At 35.5% G+C, this 22,731-nt stretch overlaps 1 protein-coding gene across 2 annotated transcripts in view; it reads left to right on the forward strand.

Annotated features, from left to right (window-relative positions):
- Positions 1 to 22,731, forward strand: part of AP4E1 (adaptor related protein complex 4 subunit epsilon 1) — a 67,261-nt gene that overhangs the window by 12,566 nt on the left and 31,964 nt on the right. For both annotated transcript variants that reach the window (XM_006077779.3, XM_025295582.2), the window contains exons 5-12: positions 1,124 to 1,245; positions 3,846 to 4,005; positions 5,734 to 5,900; positions 8,827 to 8,900; positions 15,744 to 15,866; positions 15,970 to 16,079; positions 21,060 to 21,199; positions 22,595 to 22,707. In XM_006077779.3, the coding sequence (XP_006077841.3) occupies positions 1,124 to 1,245; positions 3,846 to 4,005; positions 5,734 to 5,900; positions 8,827 to 8,900; positions 15,744 to 15,866; positions 15,970 to 16,079; positions 21,060 to 21,199; positions 22,595 to 22,707 (1,009 nt within the window). The remainder of the gene's footprint in view (positions 1 to 1,123; positions 1,246 to 3,845; positions 4,006 to 5,733; positions 5,901 to 8,826; positions 8,901 to 15,743; positions 15,867 to 15,969; positions 16,080 to 21,059; positions 21,200 to 22,594; positions 22,708 to 22,731) is intronic.

A 22,731-nucleotide genomic window follows, 5' to 3' on the forward strand; every position in this document is an offset into this window, starting at 1 on the left:
AAACAGACTCACAGACAGAAAATGAACTTGGGGTTACCATAGGGAGAGAGGGGAGGAACAACTTAGGAGTATGGTATTAATCGATAACAAATTACTGTATATAAAATAGATAAGGAAAGGGATAGCACAGGGAATTATACCCATTTATTATATAATAGCCTACAATGGAGTATAATCTGCAAAAATTTTCTAAATCACTATGCTGTACACCTGAAACTAATACTATATTGTAAATCAGCTATACTTCAGTAAAAGAATAAATAAAAATAAAAAAAGCAGAGCTGGAACTAGAACTATAATTTAGATCTCCAGACTCTTAGTCAGATGCATTTTCCATGCTATTGTCTTTTTTTCTAGGATCTATTTTAAAGGGATATAATATAAACTGAATAATTGAAGTCTTTTAAACTCTAAAAGTCAATTTAAAGGAGAATAGAGTATAATTGGGTAACCGAAATGTATGATAATAAAAACAATTTAATCCACATGCAATATTTTTTTCTGTTAAACTTTTAGACAAAATTGGTAATGAAGTATAATTGAATTGTTGAGCTTTTTTGTGTTTATCTTATTTCTTCTGATATGTGAGAGAGTGTGTGTGTGTGTAGTACTTTCTGAATTTTAAGTCATATACTCTCTTAAGGTTACTAGTGGCTTTAAACCTTTCCAAACTTTCAAAAACGTAGTTTCGGTTTCTATTAAAATAGTTTATAAACTTTGTGCTTATATAAGTATATATAAATGCATACATTTTATAGTATGTATTAAAAAATTGCTTCCTTTTAAACTTCCACTCATTGCTTTAACAATAAAAATTCATAAAAATTTTTTTGTTACTGGTTTAGAAAAGTTTTAAAGGCTGTAATAAAGAAGACTACTTTGGTCAGTGTCAGAACAGAAATATAGTTTCCTTTAGATCGGTTACTTTTGGGCTGTCTTTATCTATTGACTCTATTAAGGCAAGTGAAACACTGGTATTCCTATAAAATACAAGGTATTCCTAAATGGACAAATTAGTTGAAAACTACAGTATTAAGTGTATAGGACCATTGCAATGTTGAGCTCACTGTCCCTAGTTTCAGAATTTGCACTGAATGTTTTCTTTGCTTAATAATTATGTCAGGACTTGCAGAGCACTAACCTAGTAGAAGTATGTATGGCACTTACTATCGTCAGCCAGATTTTCCCCCGAGAAATGATTCCAGCTGTTCTTCCATTGATAGAAGATAAACTTCAACATTCTAAGTAAGTAAATTCTTTTTTGGATAGGTGTCTACACTGTGTATTTCAAAAGAAAAATTTATACTAAAAATTTTATTCTAACTTTGATTTAATGCTACCAGGATAGAGGATATTCTTTGACTGCCAGGTATAATACAAAAATCCCCAATAGCACTGTCCTTTATTTTTATGTGGGTTTAGAAAAATGTTAGGCAGCTTTCTAAAGTAAAACTGAGACAGTGAGGCTTACCATCAGGAATCCTTGGCTCTCTTTCCACTTCTGCTGCTTACTCTCAGTGGTCCTGTTTTTCCCTTGGCTATATGGGGTTGATTGAAGCTCCTTAGTTCTCACAAAGTTGTTTTATAAAGTGAAATAATGGAAAACATTTGGAAGTGGTTCAGATGCCACGAATACATAGCTTCAATGTACTGGAAATGCTTTTATATCAAAACTGCAGCTTTAGCAGGATATGTACAAATGAACCTTAACTTGTAGTATTTTGCTAATTTTGAATGATTCCTCAACTCTCTCCTTATTAACTTGATTAGTATTTTTTCCAAACTTGGAATTATTTTGTTTTTGCTCAAGCCCCTTGATTTCATAACCTTTATAGCTAGGAAAATGTTTAGTCACTAGCCATTTTTCCTTTGTGATTGCGGTACTTTATTGTATACATATTTTTGTTAAAGATTTTTTTTTTTGTTACCTGTATAATATCTCTTTATTTCTATGCTTTTTTAAGTCAACATTTTTAGTGTTCTAAGATTATAAAATGTTGTCTTATGGTTTGTGTTCTTTAAGAAATCTTGGGCCATGAATCTTCCAGCTAAAAATGATAGCTCTTACTGAGAATTATGGAGTAACTTCATAGATTTTTCAGACTTGTTTTATGTTGAATCGGTGTTTAGAACAAATGATGGGCATGGACAGTTAACTACTGGAAATAAAATATTAGCCTTTCTTTATTTAGAAGTTGATCTGATCATAGCTGAGCATATTTTTATGAAAATTTTCCATACCACCACTGTTTTGTGGTAGCCATACTTACCCTTTGTATGAAATCTTTCTGAAAAAGATTTGAATTTTTCCCTTGTTGCTTCCCATTTACCCTCTCAATTTTTTCCGTATTGCTTCCCATCTACTCTCATTTCAAATCCTGGCCTTTCCTGTCTTGTACTAGTTAGAATTTAGACTTTCTGAAACTCTGCTTTTGCAATTATGGCCATACCTACTTCCTCGCTGTGGACTAAAGAGCTAAAGACAGAGTTGTGGGCCACAGCTACAGATAGGCCAGTAGATGTCACGACGAAGCTGTGAGACAGGGGTTGGACTTGACTTTTGAATCCTTGGTTATATTTCCACATGCCAGACCTACAGCCCAAATCCAGGTTTTTTGATACCTTGTGTTATTGCCACCATTTTGGGCCAGACCAAGGGATTCCTGAGCCTGATAAGGGTCTGTATTTTTTTTCCTCACCTCATTTATTTACTGTGTCCTGGAACTCATATTGGTTAATACCCTATAGCAACACTTTGGGATGTAGATTCCAGTTACCATAGTGTTAATACTAGTGGTAAATCTGTTGTTAATCTGCTTTCTTTTTATGTGAAAAGGATTTTCCATCATGACATAGTTTACCCAGGAAGATAGTGGGTTGCTTGTTAATGCAGAAGCTGGATGACCATTTGTTAGGAATATTATAAAAGGTATTCTTGAATGGAACACAGAGGATTGAATTGAATAATCTCAATTTTGAGATTCTATGATTTTAGGTAACAGAAATATGTCTTAAGGAATCCTAAAAGTAAATACTTCACTACGGCTGTTGTGAGCACTGCCAGCGTAATCTGCAGATATGAGCCATGTGGAAACAGGCATGAGAGAGAAAAACAAGAATATAATTCCTTGAAAATGACATTGTGTTCACAGGATAGCAACTCTTTATTTTTGCTTCTTGTGTGCTAGACATTATCTGTTACAAATGAAGTGCACGACTTGTATATACTTTCCTCCTCATTGTAATGAGGTTTTTGAAACATGAGCTGGGCAAGGAGAGGAGTAACATCTTTTAATGTAAGTCCCCCTTATACTCCCCTGCCCCACTTAAGTATTTGGAGTATGTTTACCCATGATATAAAAAAAGAAATATAAAAAGCTGAAATGTTAAGGAGACTTTAATGTTAATGAAGAGACTGTTTAATATTACTAGCTGAAATTACCTCTTACTCATTTAAACTTACTATTTATTCTCTTCCCAATCTTTAGAGATATGGCTTTCAGAAATGGAATTTGGGAATTAAGAAATTTGTTTATCTTTCTTGCTTTGTTTTGGTTTCAAAAGTAATATATGCTTGTTATCAAAGAATGTTGTAACTAAAGAAATACATAACATGGAGACTTAAAGTCTCTTGAGGTAACCTCCTAGAGATAACCTCCTAGAGATAACCACTATTTTATAATTTGGTAAATTAGAATAAAAATGAACAATAAATGGGTAATTCTCTCTCTTTTTTTAGATTAAAGTAATAGCTGGTATTTTGAAATCATCTGGTCCATAATCTTTTCAGCCTAAATGTCTGATATTTCCAGATGGTTTATTTAGATTTTATTTTTTATCTTTAGGGAGATTATACGAAGAAAAGCTGTTCTGGCCTTATATAAATTTTATCTCATTGCTCCTAATCAAGTACAGCATATCCATGTTAAGTTTCGGAAAGCACTTTGTGATAGAGATGTTGGAGTCATGGCTGCTTCCTTGCACATATACCTTAGGATGATTAAGGTAAGTTGACATTTTGAGAAGTTACTGAGTAGCTATCATTAGAAAAATATAACTATGTAACTATGTAATTAAAAGAAAACGCATATTTTTCAGTAAAATGCATCACATTTAAGTTTGTATTATTGACCCTTTAATAGTGATTTTTGCATGTTGTTAATAGCATGAGTTGCAGACACATTCTAGATTTAGTCTTTTTTAAATGCCTGAAAGTTTTTCATGTTATGAAAGAAGCATAGAAAAATGGTAGCTCTGCAAGGTGGTTGAAATTTGCAGATTTGTGGATTTTCAAGAAGTGGCTCCTTTTTATACAGCTTCATGGGATACTTACAACAGCTTCTAAAGTGAGGAGAGCTGGTGGGGAATGTGTAAGGCACAGTCTGCAGAAGCAGTACCTAATTGTTTTGGCACTAGAGACCAGTTTTGTGGAAGACAATTTTTGGATGGGTTGGGGACGGGGAGGGTGATTTTGGTGATGAGTCAAGCACATTATGTTTATTTTGCCTTTATTCCTATTATTATTACATCAGCTACACCTCAGATCATCAGGCATTAGATCTCAGAGTTGGGGACCCCTGGTCTATTGTGTTGATTCCATACATTGATTCTATGTTAGAGGAGGAAGGAGGATTAAATGTTATAGTAAAAATTTTTTTCTAAATGGCAATATGGGTATATACTAATTCAGCCCCAGTGTATTGCCTGAAACCTTTTGTGTCTGAAAGTATATATTTGTGAGAGATTTCATCATACCTCATAATGCTATTGAAATAAATTTAAAATTATACAAACTGAAAGTTGTCTTTACTTTTATGTGTTGTGTGTTCCAAAGTAGTATGGTATAAATAGATAATTGACATTAAATCTTATTTTCCTCTGACATTTATTAAACTCTGAGAGAGCTATTATTTCCCTTCCAAAAATTTGCCCTTGATACATATAAAAATTACAGTGAAGAGTCTAACATTCATTTTGAGGAACACATATTTACTTTCCCTAATTCAGGCAGATGGTTACTAGACCATAGTTGTGATCAATTTGTAATATATATAATGTTGAATCACTATGTTGTACACCTGAAACTAATATAATATTGTGAGTCAACTATACTTCATTAAACAATATAAGATGAAAAAATTTCCCAAGTCTGAGAGAGTAGTCTGATAGATAATCAAGGCACACTCATTCAGAATCACAAATATGTTTAAATACTATAGAGTTAATTAATTTTTAATAAGCAGGCTTGCTGATTTGGGGAGTTTTGAATGTTCAAGTAATGTTGGTTGTGCTCTTCCACCCAGAGGATAATTTAGTTCAATTACATGGGAAGTCTTCTGCAAACAAAATTCAGAGATTGCAAACAGGCCTTGATTTTCATCTAGAGAGATTACTGCTTTTTTTCTTTTCAATTTTTAATTGCTGATACTAGCTATTAAAAGTTCTAAGATATAATTATCGAACTTTGGAAAGGTAATTAAACTGGTGTGTAGGACAAGTAGGGAATGGTGGAAACTTTTAGGGGCATGATTCACTTCTGAATCTGGTCACCAGAAGAGTTTCTTTGTGGAAGGAATTATACAAATCAGAGGACTGTTTCATTAAATGTGAACATGAGACTTCTAAATGAGCATATACTAAGTTAGATTCTGCATAGCATTTCAAGCAGGTCTGTTTTATTTTTGAGATATTGTTATTAACAGAAAGTTTTTTTGTTTTATTTTTTGAATATAGGAGAATTCATCTGCATATAAAGACTTGACTGGGAGTTTTGTAACGATCTTGAAGCAAGTGGTTGGAGGAAAGCTCCCAGTAGATTTCAATTACCACAGCGTACCAGCACCATGGTTACAAATTCAGTTGTTGAGAATACTAGGACTTCTAGGAAAAGATGATCAAAGGTAAACTCTTCTAAGTAAATTTGATAGGCTTTAGTCATGTAGAGGTTCATGATAAACCAGATTCTCCCAATGCTTCGTTGACTTAGTAGTGATAAGTAAGCCACTGTAAGAAGTGTATAAATTCAGCTTGTTGAGATAATCCTGGCTTTCTGCTTATCTAAGTCCACTCACAGAAAAAGTTACCTTTGGAGCTCCGTATCTTCTGTGAAACTTTCTGAATCATTCTAGTTTGGAAGTTGGAAAGCTTTTTTATAAAAAGCCAGATTATAAATATTTTAGACTTTGGGAGCTATATGTTGTGTATTGCAACGTGTTAACTCTGCTGTGGTACATAGCTCAAAAGCAGCCATAGATAGTATGTAAATGAGCACAGCTCAGTCCAAAAAACTTTATGGACGTTAAAACTTGAATTTCATATAAACTTTATGTGTCATGAAATCTAATTCTTTCGATTTTTTTAACCATTTAAAAATGTAAAAACCATTTTAGCCTATAGCCAATATAAAAACAGACATCTGGCCAGATTAGGCATGCAGACTATAGTTTGCTGACACTATTGCTATAGTGGAACAATTCATTTTGTCTGAATTACTTTTTTTAGGCAATAATTTTATGAAACTTTTTATTCATGTCTTTCCAATTACATATATGTTTTATAACTTTTAATTTTGCTGTAGTTTTTTAAACTTACAGAAAATTTCCAAGAATAATACAGGGAGCTCTCTACCTAGATTCATCAGTTATTTATATTTGCTTTGTCATTCTTTCTGTCTCTTCCTGTATGTGCATGTGTGCACACATTATTTTTATTTAAAATTTTTTTCTGAGCTGTTTGAAAGCAACTCGATTTATTCCCCTCAAGAGCAAGGACCATTGGCTGAAGTCCCTGATGTGTTTCTATCTTTAGAGCATATTATTAATCAGATTCTGACTTTAGAGATATGGTTTTGTTTTATACAGTAAGGTACATGTATTTGCTAATTCTCTAGTCTTGCCATACTACCGGATTATCCTCCAGGCTTTTGCTCCTAGTAAAGCCCTCTCAGCTTCAAGTCAGAATCCATCATTGGTGAGCTTCTAATGAACACCAGCTGGGCTGTATCACTCTTGGTATTGCTATTTTCCTTTTTTCTATCTTTATGAATCTCAACCTTGATTGAAGCCTGGGGTGAAAACCTGGAGTTGATGGAGCAGACACACACATTAGAAATGTTTGTCCATTGTGGAGCTCTAGTTGAAGCTCACTAGAATTGTTTTAAAACCATTAATTTCATAGTAATGCATTCAGATCTCATTGGTCCAAAAAGATTTAATGCCATCATATGTTGTCAGAAAGTTACTTTGTAGGCATTAGTGAATTTACTAAATTTGTTAACTCATTATCATCCTTTCCTTCAAGGATGAATTTGAAGAATACATACAAAAATGAATATGTTTACAGAGTTCAGAGAGCTCAATTGAATAGAAATTAGGCTTAATTAAGTGAGTAAAGAATATATCTCTTTTACAGTGTTATGGACATTAAAATGTTTTCTCCTTTTTTGTCCCAACTCTAACGAGATTTTATGTTAACATGTATTTCTTAAGACATGATATGCTCAATTTGGCAAAGTAAAAATGTTATTTTATAACAGGATTCTAATATATTTAATTGTAAGTATTAATTTACTGGAAAAGTCTTATGTTTATGGTCTTTTATATCTATTTGAATATTTTCTTGTGTTTTATAGCATTCTGCTTCTTAGGTTATTAACATTCAGCTCAATCATGTCCGCAAATGTTTCCACATTTTGTGTGGTTAATATAACTCCTACATTGGCTTTTTAAATTGGGAAGTTACGCTGTAATGTTAAGTGTAGAATTACCAGATTTTTTGGGGGGGAATATTTGTAATGTCTACTATATGATTGTTGTCTGTGGAAGAAATGCTTACGTAATAAAATGAGGGATTTTAAAATATGGTTCTGAATTTTCAGTTGATATGTATACTTCAGTTAAGGTGCAATAAAAGTACATGCACTTCAAATTGAGTTTTATAGCTGTATAGTTTTTTAAAAAAGAAGACATTTTCTCAGAAACTTGTAACATACATGATAAATAATTTGTATAGCCCAAGATTATTTTGATCTTTTTGTTTTGTAGTATAGTTTTTCTACAAGAAACTACTGTGTATTTCTTTGTTGATGGTGCTTTTTTCTATTAGTGCTTTTTGATTTTACAAAACATACAAAAATATCAGCTGAGAAGCCATATTTTTCACCATTGGCCTTTTAGAGAGGACTTTTACCTGGAGAAAAGGCGTAGTGGCAGAGTGCTAGGGGTCTATAAGGCACTGCATTTTTGTATAGTTTCTACCTCAACTCAGTTACTGTAACTGTAATCTGTGACCATAAAGACATAGAATGGTATTAATTTGTTAATTTTACAAAAATATAATTTCTTTATATTTAACATAAATGAAAGTTAAAATTTTCTCTCTGAAGAACCTACTGCTGCTCAAAGAAAGACTGATACTTGAATATTTTTAAAAAAATAAGTATTTAAAATACATATAATATATTGTCTGGAATAATCTGGATATGTGAAGTATTACTATAGTAATTTTAAACAGGTAGAAATATTATATTACAAAGAAAATGATAAAAGAGTGTTCAATCAGATGAAAACCGTATTTAAAGTAGGTACAGATTGAGGAACGAGTTGATTGACTTTGCTCATTGGCTAGTCTGATAGAGCAGAAGGTTAAACTCTTAAAAAAGTGAAAGTGGAATATTTAAGAAGTGAAATTCCCATAACTTCATAAAATGAATTTCTTTCACTTCTTTTCTGTAGATCCTCAGTTTTAAAGAGAGAGAAGTTTGAAAAACTATGTTTTATTGGGTTATAATACTATAATTCTACTGCAAATAAAATATCTTTTAAACAGGACAAGTGAATTAATGTATGATGTTCTTGATGAATCCTTACGAAGAGCTGAGTTAAATCACAATGTCACATATGGTAGGTAATATTTGTGTAAATGCTGCTCTAATAATGTTTTCAGTATTATAGCTAAATCTGTGTTAGAATACTGTGAATTCCAGTAAATTTTAAATGTTAATTTTTAAGGTGGTTTTGGGTGATTATTTTTCATTGAAAGTATTGAATAACTAATAAAAATAATTTGGAATTATGACATTGTTTTAAATGTTGATGTAAATTGACTATTATAATTGTCTCTCTTTTAAAGACTTCATTTTTAAAGAGAAATTGTCTCTTTATTGAAAATGTTCAATAGATGATTCAACAATCAAGCATCTGACAGTGAAGATAACCCAGTAGGTCTATTCCGTACTTAAGAAAACAGTTTTCAAATAAAGCAATCTGTCATCTAGTCACCAAATATTTAAGGTTTTATTATTTATTAGTCCTTGTGCAAGATGCTTGGAATACAGTTGTGAACAAAACAGTCTTATCATTGAGCTCATAGCCTAGGGAGATGGAAAGGGACAGGTACCATGAATGTTACAGAGGCAAGTTACAGGGTACTGTGGAGCACATAGCAGCTATTCTTAGTTGAGCAGAAGGATAAGGAAGGCTTTTCTCAAAAAGTGATACTTAAGAAGACAACTAAAGGTTGAATTTGAGATAGATAAGAATATATAGATATGGAATAATGAACTTTGTAATGAAGAGACAGCAGCTATTTATGTTAAACACAATTTTAAAAAGTCTTTTAGTGATAGGAAACAAGAGTAAAATGGGGGAGGAGGGAGAAGAACTGAGAAAAGTAACTAGTCTTAATAGCCAGAGGGAAGAACTCTTAGTTCTTTATTGATCAGCTTGAGAAAGCTTACTGAAGAAAGTGGGATATTTTGAGATATTTAAGAGATAGAAGTAAAACAGTTTGAATTTTGCCTACCTTGGAGATGAGCAGTAGAAGAGGTATTGAGAAATATAACTCAAATAAGAAGTCATTTCTTAATCTGGTGAAATACCATGAAATAGGGGATAGAGAGGAGTATTTGTTCTTTCAGGCAATGATAAACTGCAAATCTTAAAGAATAATGGTTGTAGAAACGTAGAGTAGACTAGAGGGCAGAAGTTGAACCGGTTTTAACTGTAATAAAACTGAAGAAAGGATTGAATAAAGGATTGCATCTGTAAGACTAGTATAGAAGAAGTAATGTACATGGTAGTGAATTGGGATAGTAAATTTTGAAGGATAGATTTATGTTTTGCATGTATAAATGGTAGTTAAGGTAACAAGCATGGTATTCATTTGTTCAACCAGTATTTATTGAATTCCTACAAAACAAAACCTTAATTTTTAAACTAGATACAGATTGAGGAAAGAGTTGATTTACTTACATATTCCTCCCTGCTAAATGTGGGAGATTAAAGGAAAAATAAGGTAGACACAGGCCCTGCCCTTCTAAGTGTATAGTATAATGAACAGTTGATGGCATGGCAACCCACTCCAGTACTCTTGCCTGGAAAATCCCATGGACAGAGGGGCCTGGTGGGCTGCATTCCATGGGGTCACTAGGAGTTGGACACAACTGAGCGACTTCACTTTCACTTTTCACTTTCTTGCATTGGAGAAGGAAATGGCAACCCACTCCAGTGTTCTTGCCTGGAGAATCCCAGGGACGGGGGAGCCTGATGGGCTGCCGTCTGTGGGGTCGCACAGAGTCGGACACGACTGAAGCAACTTAGCAGCAGCAGCAGCAGCAGCAGGATCTTACTGGGACTTACCAGGTGGTGCTAGTGGTAAAGAACCCGCCTGCCAATGTAGGAGATGTAAGAGACTGCAGGTTCGATCTCAGGGTCGGGAAGATCCCCTGGAAGAGGGCATAGCAACCCACTCCTGGATTCTGGAGAATCCCATGGACAGAGGAGCCTGGCGGGCTACAGTCTGTACGGTCGCAGAGAGTCAGACATGACAGCGACTTAGCACGCACATAGGATCTTATTATGTAATGAGAAGAATAAGGCATCAGAGGTAAGGATGATCCTTATTGAGGCGGGTGGTTTGGCTAGGAGCTGTCGGAATAATCCAAAGTAGTGTCAGAATTTTTCCAGGCAGCTAAAGTAAATTAAAAAGTTGTTTGAGATATAATTATTTTATTGGATAGGTAATATATGCACATGGTTCAGAAATCAAAAGGCATGAAAGGGTATACAGTGAACAGTAAAGTGTCCCTCCAACCCTTATCGCCTACTCCTGTAGATAACTGCTGTTACCTGTTCCTTTCGATGTAGAGAATACTGTATACCCGAGGAAATAGTTTTAATGTTCTCCATTAGGACATCCTTCTTTTATTAAGATTGACGAGACCAATGCTAACAGTTTGTTTCTTTGTAGTCTACTGGTCCAGTGTTTAACTTTGCCAGAGAAACTTAGTTTCTGTTGTTTTCTTTTTTCCTTTATTTACTTCTCTTTGTTCTGCATTTCTCCCCATATTTGTACTGATACAGTTTATAGCTTACATTTATCAGTGGTAGAGTATTCTCTAGTAAACTTAATATAAATATTTTATTGCTTAAACATATCAATATTAAATTATAAACTTCATAAGGACCGGAACTATCTCTGTCTTATTGGCTAGCATATCCCAGTATCTGGCACTGGGTTAATCAGTGAGTAATATGTTTTAATTGAATTAATAGAAGAGAAAGTTATTTTACTTTTAATCAATTATCTCATTGGGTTTCAGTCCAAACCATATTTTAATTAAAGTTTCATTTTTATAACTTACCTTAGTGTCAAAGGAAGAAATTAATCGTATCAGAGGCATTTAGAGTGTATCTGCTATGTGCCAGGCATTGTAAAGTGATATAGAGGATATGAGGAAGTATAAAATGTAAGCTTTGCCTTCAAGGAGTTTACAGTGTAATGGAGGAGATAACTTACTTATGAAGGCATAATACCAGTATAAGGCAGAATGTAAAGGGGGAGGTAAAGGGAGTAAATATTACAGGATTCCAGAGGTGGTTAAGATCACTGTGGGCTTCAGGGCACCTAAAGATTTATTGATGTAATAGGACCTTGAAAGATAGGATTGAGATAGCCAGAAAGGAGGTTAAAAGCAGTTCTAGGCAAAGGGAACATGAAAGAAGGTGCAGAAGTGGGAGTGTTTAAAACCCCCCACTGTTTCAGAAAACAGTGACTTGCCAGCTTGATTGGACAGTTAATAGTGGGAGCAGTGGGAAGAGTATATTGCGGACGTCCTCCTTATGGCAGCCATAGGAGTTTGGATTTTATACTGTATAAATATGGAGATATGGGATTGTTTTGGGCAGGAAACTGATAAGATGAGAAGGACATTTTTAGTAAACTATTTAATAAACTGAGAGATAATATAAAATGAAATATAAGGGATAGAACCATTGAAAGTAGATAGAAGTACTTTAGGTGTACTCTACCCACTAAGTACATCTAAAAACTTTGAACATTATATGTAAAATAAACACATGAGACTCTGAAACATGAATAAATGAAGGTAGACTGATTAGGGACATTGGCATGTAAGGAACAACTCCAAGGTTAGTACCCTGGGTTTTCTTTTTGCCTTGTATGCCCCAGACTGGGTACTGGAGAGCCAGCAGTCTGAAAATGCCAACAGGTGCAGATAAAAATGCCCTGAAAAATGCCTACTTTCTAGCCAGAGGACTCAGGCAAAAAGGGCAGACTAGCAAGATGGAAGACTTTTAGACAATAGTTTTTCTATTGCAGTCAAGCACCACATAGAAAAAACTATGGACTACCCAGAGCAGCAAAGGCTGAATGAAGAATCAAGATTTCCATCCTCATCAGGTGTAATGAGGTACCCCAACCCTCCCATGGAGCTCAGTGATGAAGACCAAGAGGGCAGCTGCAGTTTGATCCCTGCCGTATGTCAAGAGGGACCCTCCCTGGCATTGCCAGTGGAGATGATGTGGGAATCCTGGGTTTTACATCATCAAGGAACAGAGAACAATTGAGGTACCCCTCCCATCTTTCCTGGGGTGGTGGTAGAGGAAACTTGGTGGAGTGACAGGGCTTTTTCTACTGGTCCGGTACACTAGAGCCACTCCCTTGTTCTCAGTACAGGTCACATTGGGAGCAGTACTAGGGTGCCCCTTCCTCTCCCAGACAGAGTACCCTCATCCCCCATCCAGAAGGATGCAGCATCCCCTGCCATTCCAAGTGTTAAAGGAAGCAGAATGGAGAAACTGGACTACCACCCTCATTGGCTGGTACCCCCATCTCCTTGCCAGAGTGGTGACAGTAGATAACTTATTTAAAATGTAAGTAAAGTCTAGTCTGAAGGATAGAGTAATCAGTAGAATTCCTCAAATTTTGTACATAATCCTACCCAAAATATCTATGATAAAGCCATAGTGTGTCACAAATGTTAGGACATTATTAAAATTTGGTAATTTTTACTTAATGATATTTTGGTTAGGACCTGGGTTGCTCTGGAGGAGTAAGCAAAACTCCACATTGCATTTTTTCCTTTAGAAGTCCTCAGAGCACTTTCGTTTTAACCACTGCAGTGAGGAGACAGTGGAGTGACTGCTTTTTTATCTGTGGACTTAGACTTTTGTAGAGTTGGAGTAAAAACAGTCTTAAAATCTCTAAATTATTTTAAAATAATTTAAAAACCTATTTTTAATCCATGGGGTCGCAAAGAGTCGGACACGACTGAGCGACTTCTGTGTCTGTGTGTATGCCTAAGTTGACAAATAAGTGTATTTTTTGAACTATTAATTTTATTCTATACCTAAACTAGCAGTTCTTTTAGGTTTTGTGTAGGTCGTATAGGTTTCTGTCATATATTCTCCTTTTTTTTTAACCTTTAAAAATGTAATTGTACACCTAAAACTAATAATTTTATATATCAGTTATATCTCAAAAAATATAAAAATCATCCTTAGTTCACAGTTTACAAAGATAGGCTGAAGGCTGGGTTTAATGGTATTTTGCCTACTCCTGCCTTAGTTGATTAGTTAATTGACCAAGGCTTTCTCTGTTTACTTCATGAAGTCATAAAGTCAACTTTTTGAAAAAATTTTTCTTTGAAAACAAATCTATTAAAAAAAAAGAATTTTATTTATTATTTTGGCTATGCTGGGTCTTTATTGCTGTGAGAGCTTTTATCTAGTTGCTGGGAGTGAGGGCTGCTCTTTAGTTGCGGTAGGAGGGCTTACGATCGTGGTGGCTTCCCTTGTTGGGGAGCACAGGCTCTGGGGTGCATGGACTTCAGTAGTTGGGGCATGTGGGCTCAGGACTTGCAGTTCCTGGGCTCTGGAGCACGGGCTCAATAGTTGTGGTGCAGGGGCTTAGTTGTTCTGCAGCATGTAGTCTTCCTGGGCCAGGGGTTTGGTAGGCACATTCTTTACCACTGAGCTACTGGGGAAGTCCAAAGTCAACTCTTTTTCATAGCACAGAGTAAAGACTTTACAGCATAATATCTGCAAAGATCTTTTTAGGTTCAGTTGACTTTATAGGTTTTCCTTTAATTAAAGTCGATTCACTTCTTAAAGAGATGTTTATTTCTTAAAAAATGCTTATTTCTAATTTCTTTTCTCTCCCTATTTAGAAAGTATTTATTTTAGTAAAACTTTTTACCCAAAATGTTTATGTGTATCAGTTTATAGGCAACTTAGCAGTGTAAAAACATAGCTAGTTGAATATTCAGGCTCTATTTTATATCTTGTACACGAATAAATGTTTGATTATTGTGTTTTAAACTTTTGGAAAAAGAGCAGGAGTGATTCTTTCAAAGATATGATATTCTTCAACCATGTGTGTTAGTTGCTCAGTTGTGTCTAACTCTTTGCAACCCAATGGACTGTAGCCTGCCAGGCTCTTCTGTCCATGGGATGGATTCTCCAGGGCAAGAATACTGGAGCAGGTTGCTATTCCCTTCTCCAGGGGATCTTCCTGGCCCAGGGATCAAACCGGGGTCTCCTGCATTGCAGGCAGATTCTTTACCATCTAAGCAACCAAGGAAGCCCTCAGTTGAACTGTTTTTAAGTCTGCTTATTTTGTTTAATGGTGCCTAAATGATTCTTCTTTACATGACAAAGCTCCAGCTCTTTCACTCTTGATCTTTAAGAGAGTTTGAAAAATATTTTAGTGTCCATTTTAATCATCTGTTATAGTTATCAGATCTTTGATGAGACTAGAAAATCGAATTTGAACACTATCAAGATGTTCAGTAGATTTTCTATAACCTTGGAGGTTAATTTTTAAGTTAATTTTTAAAAAGTGACTTGAGTTTTGAGTATAAAAATTTTGAAATAAATGCTAGAGCACCCTAAAATGATTATATTGAACTAAACCGCAAAGAGTCGGACACAACTGAGCAACTGAACTGAACTGAAATCACATGGAAATAAACTACATATCCAGTTTTTGTGTGTAAGTGGTAGAAACTGCCTGAGAATAACTTATTTTGAAGCATTCAAGGAGTGTTGGAAGTATCTATTTATATAGGAGTAATGAATATATTACTTATGTGCCCATTAGAATGTGAGTTCCTTGAGGGTAAGGGTTTTTGTCCCTGCTGTATCCATACTAGTAGAACAATGTCTGACTCATAGGAGGTTTCAGAAAATACTTGTTGCATGGATGAATATATCATTCTTATCTTTTAATATATATAGTTCTCTCTAAATTGTACTGTGGCAACATAATCCTAACAACTGTATAAAGCCTGAAAATAGTAAAATTCTTACCTTTGAAAAATTTCCATAAGATTTTTGACTAAAACTGACCTTCTGATTAGTTTGTTTTGTTAGGAGTTCTGCACAGATATATTTTTTATTATGGCTTACTATGATCTCTGAAGTTACAATATTTTATTTTTCTAGCTATTCTGTTTGAATGTGTACATACAGTCTATTCTATTTATCCTAAATCGGAATTGCTTGAGAAGGCTGCCAAATGCATTGGAAAGTTTGTTCTGTCACCTAAAATAAATCTCAAATATTTAGGTAAGATGATTGGTTCTTTTGATGGAAATTACCAAGAGAGCTTTTTGAAATTTGCTGAATATTTATTTTAAGTCACTTTATGTTATTTAATCTTGGTTTCTAGGACTGAAGGCTCTTACCTATGTTATCCAACAGGATCCCACTCTGGCTCTTCAACATCAGATGACAATAATTGAATGCTTAGATCATCCTGATCCTATTATTAAAAGAGAGGTAAACTGGTATTTTGAGTACTGTATGTGAAATGTTAAAATTTTTAAACATTTTGTTGGTCTTATGGAGAGAGATGAAAATTATGGGCATGTGCACACGTGTGTATTTTAACTTTTGAATGCATTTTATTTTTTCTACTGAAGTTTAAGGGACTTTTCTAAAAAGTACTTGTATCAATAACCACAAGAATGGTTTTAAATTGTGAGTTAGAGAAGTTAGGAAGGTGTAACTAGGTGGTGCTAATGGTAAAGAACTCCCGCTGCCAATGCAGGAGACGTAAGAAACATGAGTTTGATCCTGGGTCAGGAAGATCCCCCAGAGGAGGGCATAGCAGCCCACTCCAGGATTCTTACCTGGAGAATCCCATGGACAGAAGAGTCTGGCGGGCTACAGTCCATAGGGTTGCAAAGAGTTGGACGCAACTGAAGTGACAGCACACATGCATGCACACACCTGTGTAGGATCCCTTATTAAGGAATCTTACTGGTCCAAGGGTTGTATCAATAGAAGACCAGAATTCTATTTCCAGTTCTTCCTATTAGTATAATTTTAAGAAATAATTTATGATAATTAATTTTTTTCATTATTTTCCTTAACATCTATAAAATGGGCTACTCTATTCCTTATTGAATCTGTAAGAATGTTGATAGAATTAATAAAGATAGGGACTTCCCTGGAGTTTCAGTGGTTGGGACTCCATGCTACTGCTGCAGGGGCACAGGTTCAATCTCTGCTCAGGGAGTTACGATCCTACATGCTGCATGGTGTGGCCAAAAAATAAAAAGAATTAGTAAAGATATCCCTAAACTGTTTTGAACTTCTTGGAAGGAAAGGTGTATCAGATCAGATCAGATCAGTCGCTCAGTCGTGTCTGACTCTTTGCGACCCCATGAATCGCAGCACGCCAGGCCTCCGTGTCGATCACCAACTCCCGGAGTTCACTCAGACTCACGTCCATCGAGTCGGTGATGCCATCCACCCATCTCATCCTCTGTTGTCCCCTTCTTTGCCTGCCCCCAATCCCTCCCAGCATCAGAGTCTTTTCCAATGAGTCAACTCTTCGCATGAGGTGGCCAAAGTACTGGAGTTTCAGCTTTAGCATCATTCCTTCCAAAGAAATCCCAGGGCTGATCTCCTTCAGAATGGACTGGTTGGATCTCCTTGCAGTCCAAGGGACTCTCAAGAGTCTTTTCCAACACCACAGTTCAAAAGCATCAATTCTTCGGCGCTCAGCCTTCTTCACAGTCCAACTCTCACATCCATACATGAGCACAGGAAAAACCATAGCCTTGACTAGATGAACCTTTGTTGGCAAAGTAATGTCTCTGCTTTTGAATATGCTATCTAGGTTGGTCATAACTTTCCTTCCAAGGAGTAAGCGTCTTTTCATTTCATGGCTGCGATCACCATCTGCAGTGATTTTGGAGCCCAGAAAAATAAAGTCTGACACTGTTTCCACTGTTTCCTCATCTATTTCCCATGAAGTGGAGGGACCGGATGCCATGATCTTCGTTTTCTGAATGTTGAGCTTTAAGCCAACTTTTTCACTCTCCACTTTCACTTTCATCAAGAGGCTTTTTAGTTCCTCTTCACTTTCTACCATAAGGGTGGTGTCATCTGCATACCTGAGGTTATTGATATTTCTCCCGGCAATGTTGATTCCAGTTTGTGTTTCTTCCAGTCCAGCGTTTCTCATGATGTACTCTGCATATAAGTTAAATAAACAGGGTGACAATATACAGCCTTGACGTACTCCTTTTCCTATTTGGCACCAGTCTGTTGTTCCATGTCCAGTTCTAACTGTTGCTTCCTGACCTGCATACAGATTTCTCAAGGGGCAGATCAGGTGGTCTGGTATTCCCATCTCTTTCAGAATTTTCCACAGTTTACTGTGATCCACACAGTCAAAGGCTTTGGCATAGTCAATAAAGCAGGAATAGATGTTTTTCTGGAACTCTCTTGCTTTTTCTATGATCCAGCGGATGTTGGCAATTTGATCTCTGGTTCCTCTACCTTTTCTAAAACCAGCTTGAACATCAGGAAGTTCACGGTTCACATATTGCTGAAGCCTGACTTGGAGAATTTTGAGCATTACTTTACTAGGTGTATAAATCTACTTAATTTTTTTCAACTTTTTCCTTTTATAAAATTGCTTCATTATCTGCTTGGGTGTTCTAGATAGATCTGGTAATTCTCATGTAGAGACATGATTCTATACCTTCATTTAAAATGGTTTATGGGACCTAATTAAGAAGAGTGATTGTTTTATTTCTGATTTTAAAAATAATGAAGATAAAAAGATAAATTCTAGTAAACATCTAAATTATTTAAAAGCAATGAATTAAAAGTTCATTGAAAGAACATTATTACATTGAATAATATGAATGTTGAATTCTAAAGGTACTATTTTTGAAATAATGTTTCTGAGAAATTGCCATCTACATATATGCAATATATATGCATATATATTTTGGATTCGTATTTTTGATCTTCTAAAAAATTGTTACCTGCCTTGAATGAATCCAGAAAGTTTATGGATAATTTCTACGTGTAGACATTGTAGAAAAATGCAAAGATGCCAAGGGACAGTAACAAATAATTATATGACTTTTCTACTTTGAATGGATACAGAGCATGCATTTTCTTTGTGTGGTTAAGTAGTATGTTGAACAGGGTTGCCTTGGGTACAGTTTTCTTAGTTCTGTGCTTAATTATTGGGATTTAATTTAAAAATGAGAGTTAAAGAGAAACAGACAACTTCTAAAATTATCAGGTCTGGTCTGCAGTGAGAAAAGTAGTTTGAATTCTTTGGGGAGGATACTGAGCATCAGTGGTGCCCAAAGAAGGCACTGTAGTACTGATTCCTTAATTCCACTGTCATTTCTAACCTCCATCAGTAACTATGTGGCAAGAACTTTGGTCCTGGGGTATGGAGTGACCTGTTGCTTGGGTCTGGGATGCTCTTTTACCTGATTGTATTACCTTTCTTTCATAACAAGACAAAAGAAAGCATGAGGGAGTTAATAGAGAAGACCTTCTGCCATGCAATTCCTAATACCATGCCCCATTCAGTCCTGGAAACGCTAAGTTTCATAGTCCTAGAGTAGGAATTAAATTTGGTGTAGATTATCTTAAAATACATGGCTTACAGAGCCTACAGGAAGGATGTCTGAAACAGCTTTATAAGTGGAAAGCTAGTGATGGGGGATCTATGTATTTATAGATTTTAAATGGTGTTAAGGATTAACTGGAACAGTTTAAAAAAAATTCAAAATCTGTTATCCTTTGTACTTGAAGTCCTGAGTATAAGGATTGAAAAATTAGGAAGAACCCTAAAGAAATCTGAACAGATTTAACAAGTAGGATACATAGAAATTCTCTTACAGCTAATATTGTTGATCCTGAAATGCTAGTAAAGGATGCTTTCTTATTGCTGCCTTTTGTTTCATACTGATTTCTGGGAACTATGGTATTTGTGGAACCTTAATATAGGGCCTCAGAAAGCCAGGTAAATGGGAGTTTACTTTGGTAATGGTTTTTCTTCATCTTACTTAAGGCAGCAAGAGGTGTATTCCTCAGCACTGAGAAAGCCATAAAACAGTTCTTCCTTGATATCTGAGATTCTGAAAGTAGGCCTTGCTGCACTTTGAAGTGCTTGCGCTACCTTATCCATTCATGAGACACCATTTGCCTTTAGCTGACAGATCCACTCAAGTGCACTTTTCTGTTTGGGAAGTATGGAAAAGCATTTTGGAAGACTGGATTTTTGTATATGTATGTATACAAAAGTCCAGTCTTCCAAATGCTTAAACACACGCATAGTATACAGGCATGTGTAAAGTAGGCTTAGATGCTTTCTCCTTGGAAGGAAAGTTATGACCAACCTAGACAGCGTATTAAAAAGCAGAGACATTACTTTGCCAACAAAGGTCCGTCTAGTCAAGGCTCTAGTTTTTCCAGTGGTCATGTATGGATGCGAGAGTTGTACTATAAAGAAAGCTGAGCACCGAAGAATTGATGCTTTTGAACTGTGGTGTTGGAGAAGACTCTTGAAAGTCCCTTGGATTGCAAGGAGATCCAACCAGTCCATCCTAAAGGAGATCAGTCCTGGGTGTTCATTGGAAGGACTGATGTTGAAGCTGAAACTCCAGTACTTTGGTCACCTGATGTGAAGAGCTGACTTATTTGAAAAGACTCTGATGCTGGGAAAGATTGAGGGCAGGAGAAGGGGACGACAGAGGATGAGATGGCTGGATGACATCACCGACTCAATGGACATGAGTTTGGGTAAACTTCAGGAGCTGGTGATGGACAGGGAGGCCTGCCGTGCTGCAGTCCATGGGGTTGCAAAGAGTCAGACATGACTGAGCGACTGAACTGAATTGAAGTTCAGTACATTTTTAGAAAATATATTATAAATCTTTTAACTTTTTGGTGTTTGCATGGCCTGTCAATGTAGAGATGTCAGATCATAATTATCTGTATCAGTCAAAGAGTTTTAGACTTTTGAATTGATTATAATTCCTTTTTTTCAACAATGGTTTTACCTTTCTTAAGTTCTATTCCGGTTAAAATGTGTATTTCTTGAGTGCCTGTTAACTGCCCAGTAAAGCTACATAAAAGTAGAAGAACCAACTATTATAAACCTTTGAAAGTGAAAGTTACTCAGTCATGTCCAACTCTTTGCAACCTATGGACTGTACTGTCAATGAAATTCTCTAGGCCAGAATACTGTAGTGGGTAGCCTTTCTCTTTTCCAGGGAATCTTTCAAACCCAGGTCTTCGGCATTGCAAATGGATTCTTTACCAGCTGAACCAGCAGGGAAGCCCAAGAATACTGGAGTGGGTAGCCTACCCCTTCTCCAGGGAATCTTCCCAACCCAGGAATCAAAGCGGGGTATAAACCTTTATGTTACAGTATTTATTGGGATTATCATGCATAGTTTTATAATACTGCTTTTGTTTTTCTTTCTTAAATAGACTCTGGAACTTCTTTACAGAATTACTAATGCACAGAATATAACAGTGATTGTCCAGAAAATGCTTGAATATTTACATCAGAGCAAAGAAGAATATATTATCGTCAACTTGGTTGGAAAAATAGCTGAGCTGGCTGAGAAATATCTTTTGGGCCCTGAGTCATAAAACACTTTCTAGTTATACAGTGACTTTATTTATTTATTTTTCAAAAAATAAATGTTTTTCCTTTTTTTTTAACTAAATTTTTTTTATCACCAAAAACATTTTGTATTGAGGTAGAGCCGATTAACAATGTTGTGGTAGTTTCAGGTGAACACTGAAGGGACTCAGCCATATATATACATGTATCCATTCTCCCTCAAACCCCCGTCCCATCCAGGCTGGCACATAACATTGAGCAGAGTTCCATGTGCTATACAATAGTTTTTTGCTTGTTATCCATTTTAAATATAGCAGTGTGTTACACAGTGACTTTAAAATGATTGGTATAGATATAGTCACTTGTAGGTTGAATTCAGAGGCCCAGCAATAACTTCCATTCCTGATGTTCAAGCCTTTCCTATTGTTAAAAACAAAAAGTTGTGTAGACTTCCTGGGGGATAACTTTTTTCCTGTTTCTTTTTATTCTACTGGGCCGTATTATCAACAGGAGTATACAGGAATCTCTTGACTCTTCTTTTATCCCTCCTTGTCTTTGACTTTACTTCCTACTCAGTTTCTTTCCTGAGTAAAAGTTCTTGTTGTTTGGGGGAGATTGGTGAGGATATCAGTATGCTAAAATTTAGCCTTTACATGATTGCTTATACTGGGAATGGTCACAAACTCCATTCATGTGTTACTTTTCTTCACATTTGTTTTTTTTTTTTTTAAACTTTACATAACTGTATTAGTTTTGCCAAATATCAAAATGAATCCGCCACAGGTACACATGTTCACATTTGTTTTTAAAAAGTCAGAGGAACTTTACAGGCCCCAAGGTTACTTAACATTCTTTTTAAGATGTTTGTTGTTTAAATCTAAGATTGAATGAATGAATGAGTAATGTCAGTCAAATTATCTTGGAGTGCTTAAGTATAGTTTTGTCCTGGCCAGTGCTATAGCCCTGGCTAGCAGAATGGTAGAATTTTAGAACTGAAGAGGAACAGATTAGAAAAGAGGGTAAACAATTGTTCAGAAAGACATATCACAACACTTAACCTCTCTGAAGTGCATATCATTTTCCATTATGTATTTGTCCACAGTCAGCTGGAATATTTCTTTCAGTTATTTCACATTTAATTGAATGCCTGTTATGTCTAAGATATGATGCTAGATAAAAAAAATAACATGAATTGGTTTACTAAGTTTACTAAATAAGCTTTACTGAACACCTATTTTACACAAAGCTAGAGTATAGAAAAATTTATTGGCAGAAGTTAAAATTATAAGTGCCAAACTGGGATGAATTGAGAGTTATTTTTGTAAAGATTGATTCAGGAAGGGTAATTTTAATAACTGGCATTTGGAAGTGTACTTGTTCTTAACACTGTGGACACATATGCTCCTGATAATGCGTGGTTTATTCAGACAATGAATGCTGTATTTTCAGTGGGAGGAGATGTGATGCATCCTGATATTCCCAATAACTTTCTGAGACTGCTAGCAGAAGGTTAGTAAACTATTGCATTCTGTA

This window comes from Bubalus bubalis, chromosome 11 (assembly GCF_019923935.1).
Source record: "Bubalus bubalis isolate 160015118507 breed Murrah chromosome 11, NDDB_SH_1, whole genome shotgun sequence".
Taxonomy (NCBI): domain Eukaryota; kingdom Metazoa; phylum Chordata; class Mammalia; order Artiodactyla; family Bovidae; genus Bubalus; species Bubalus bubalis.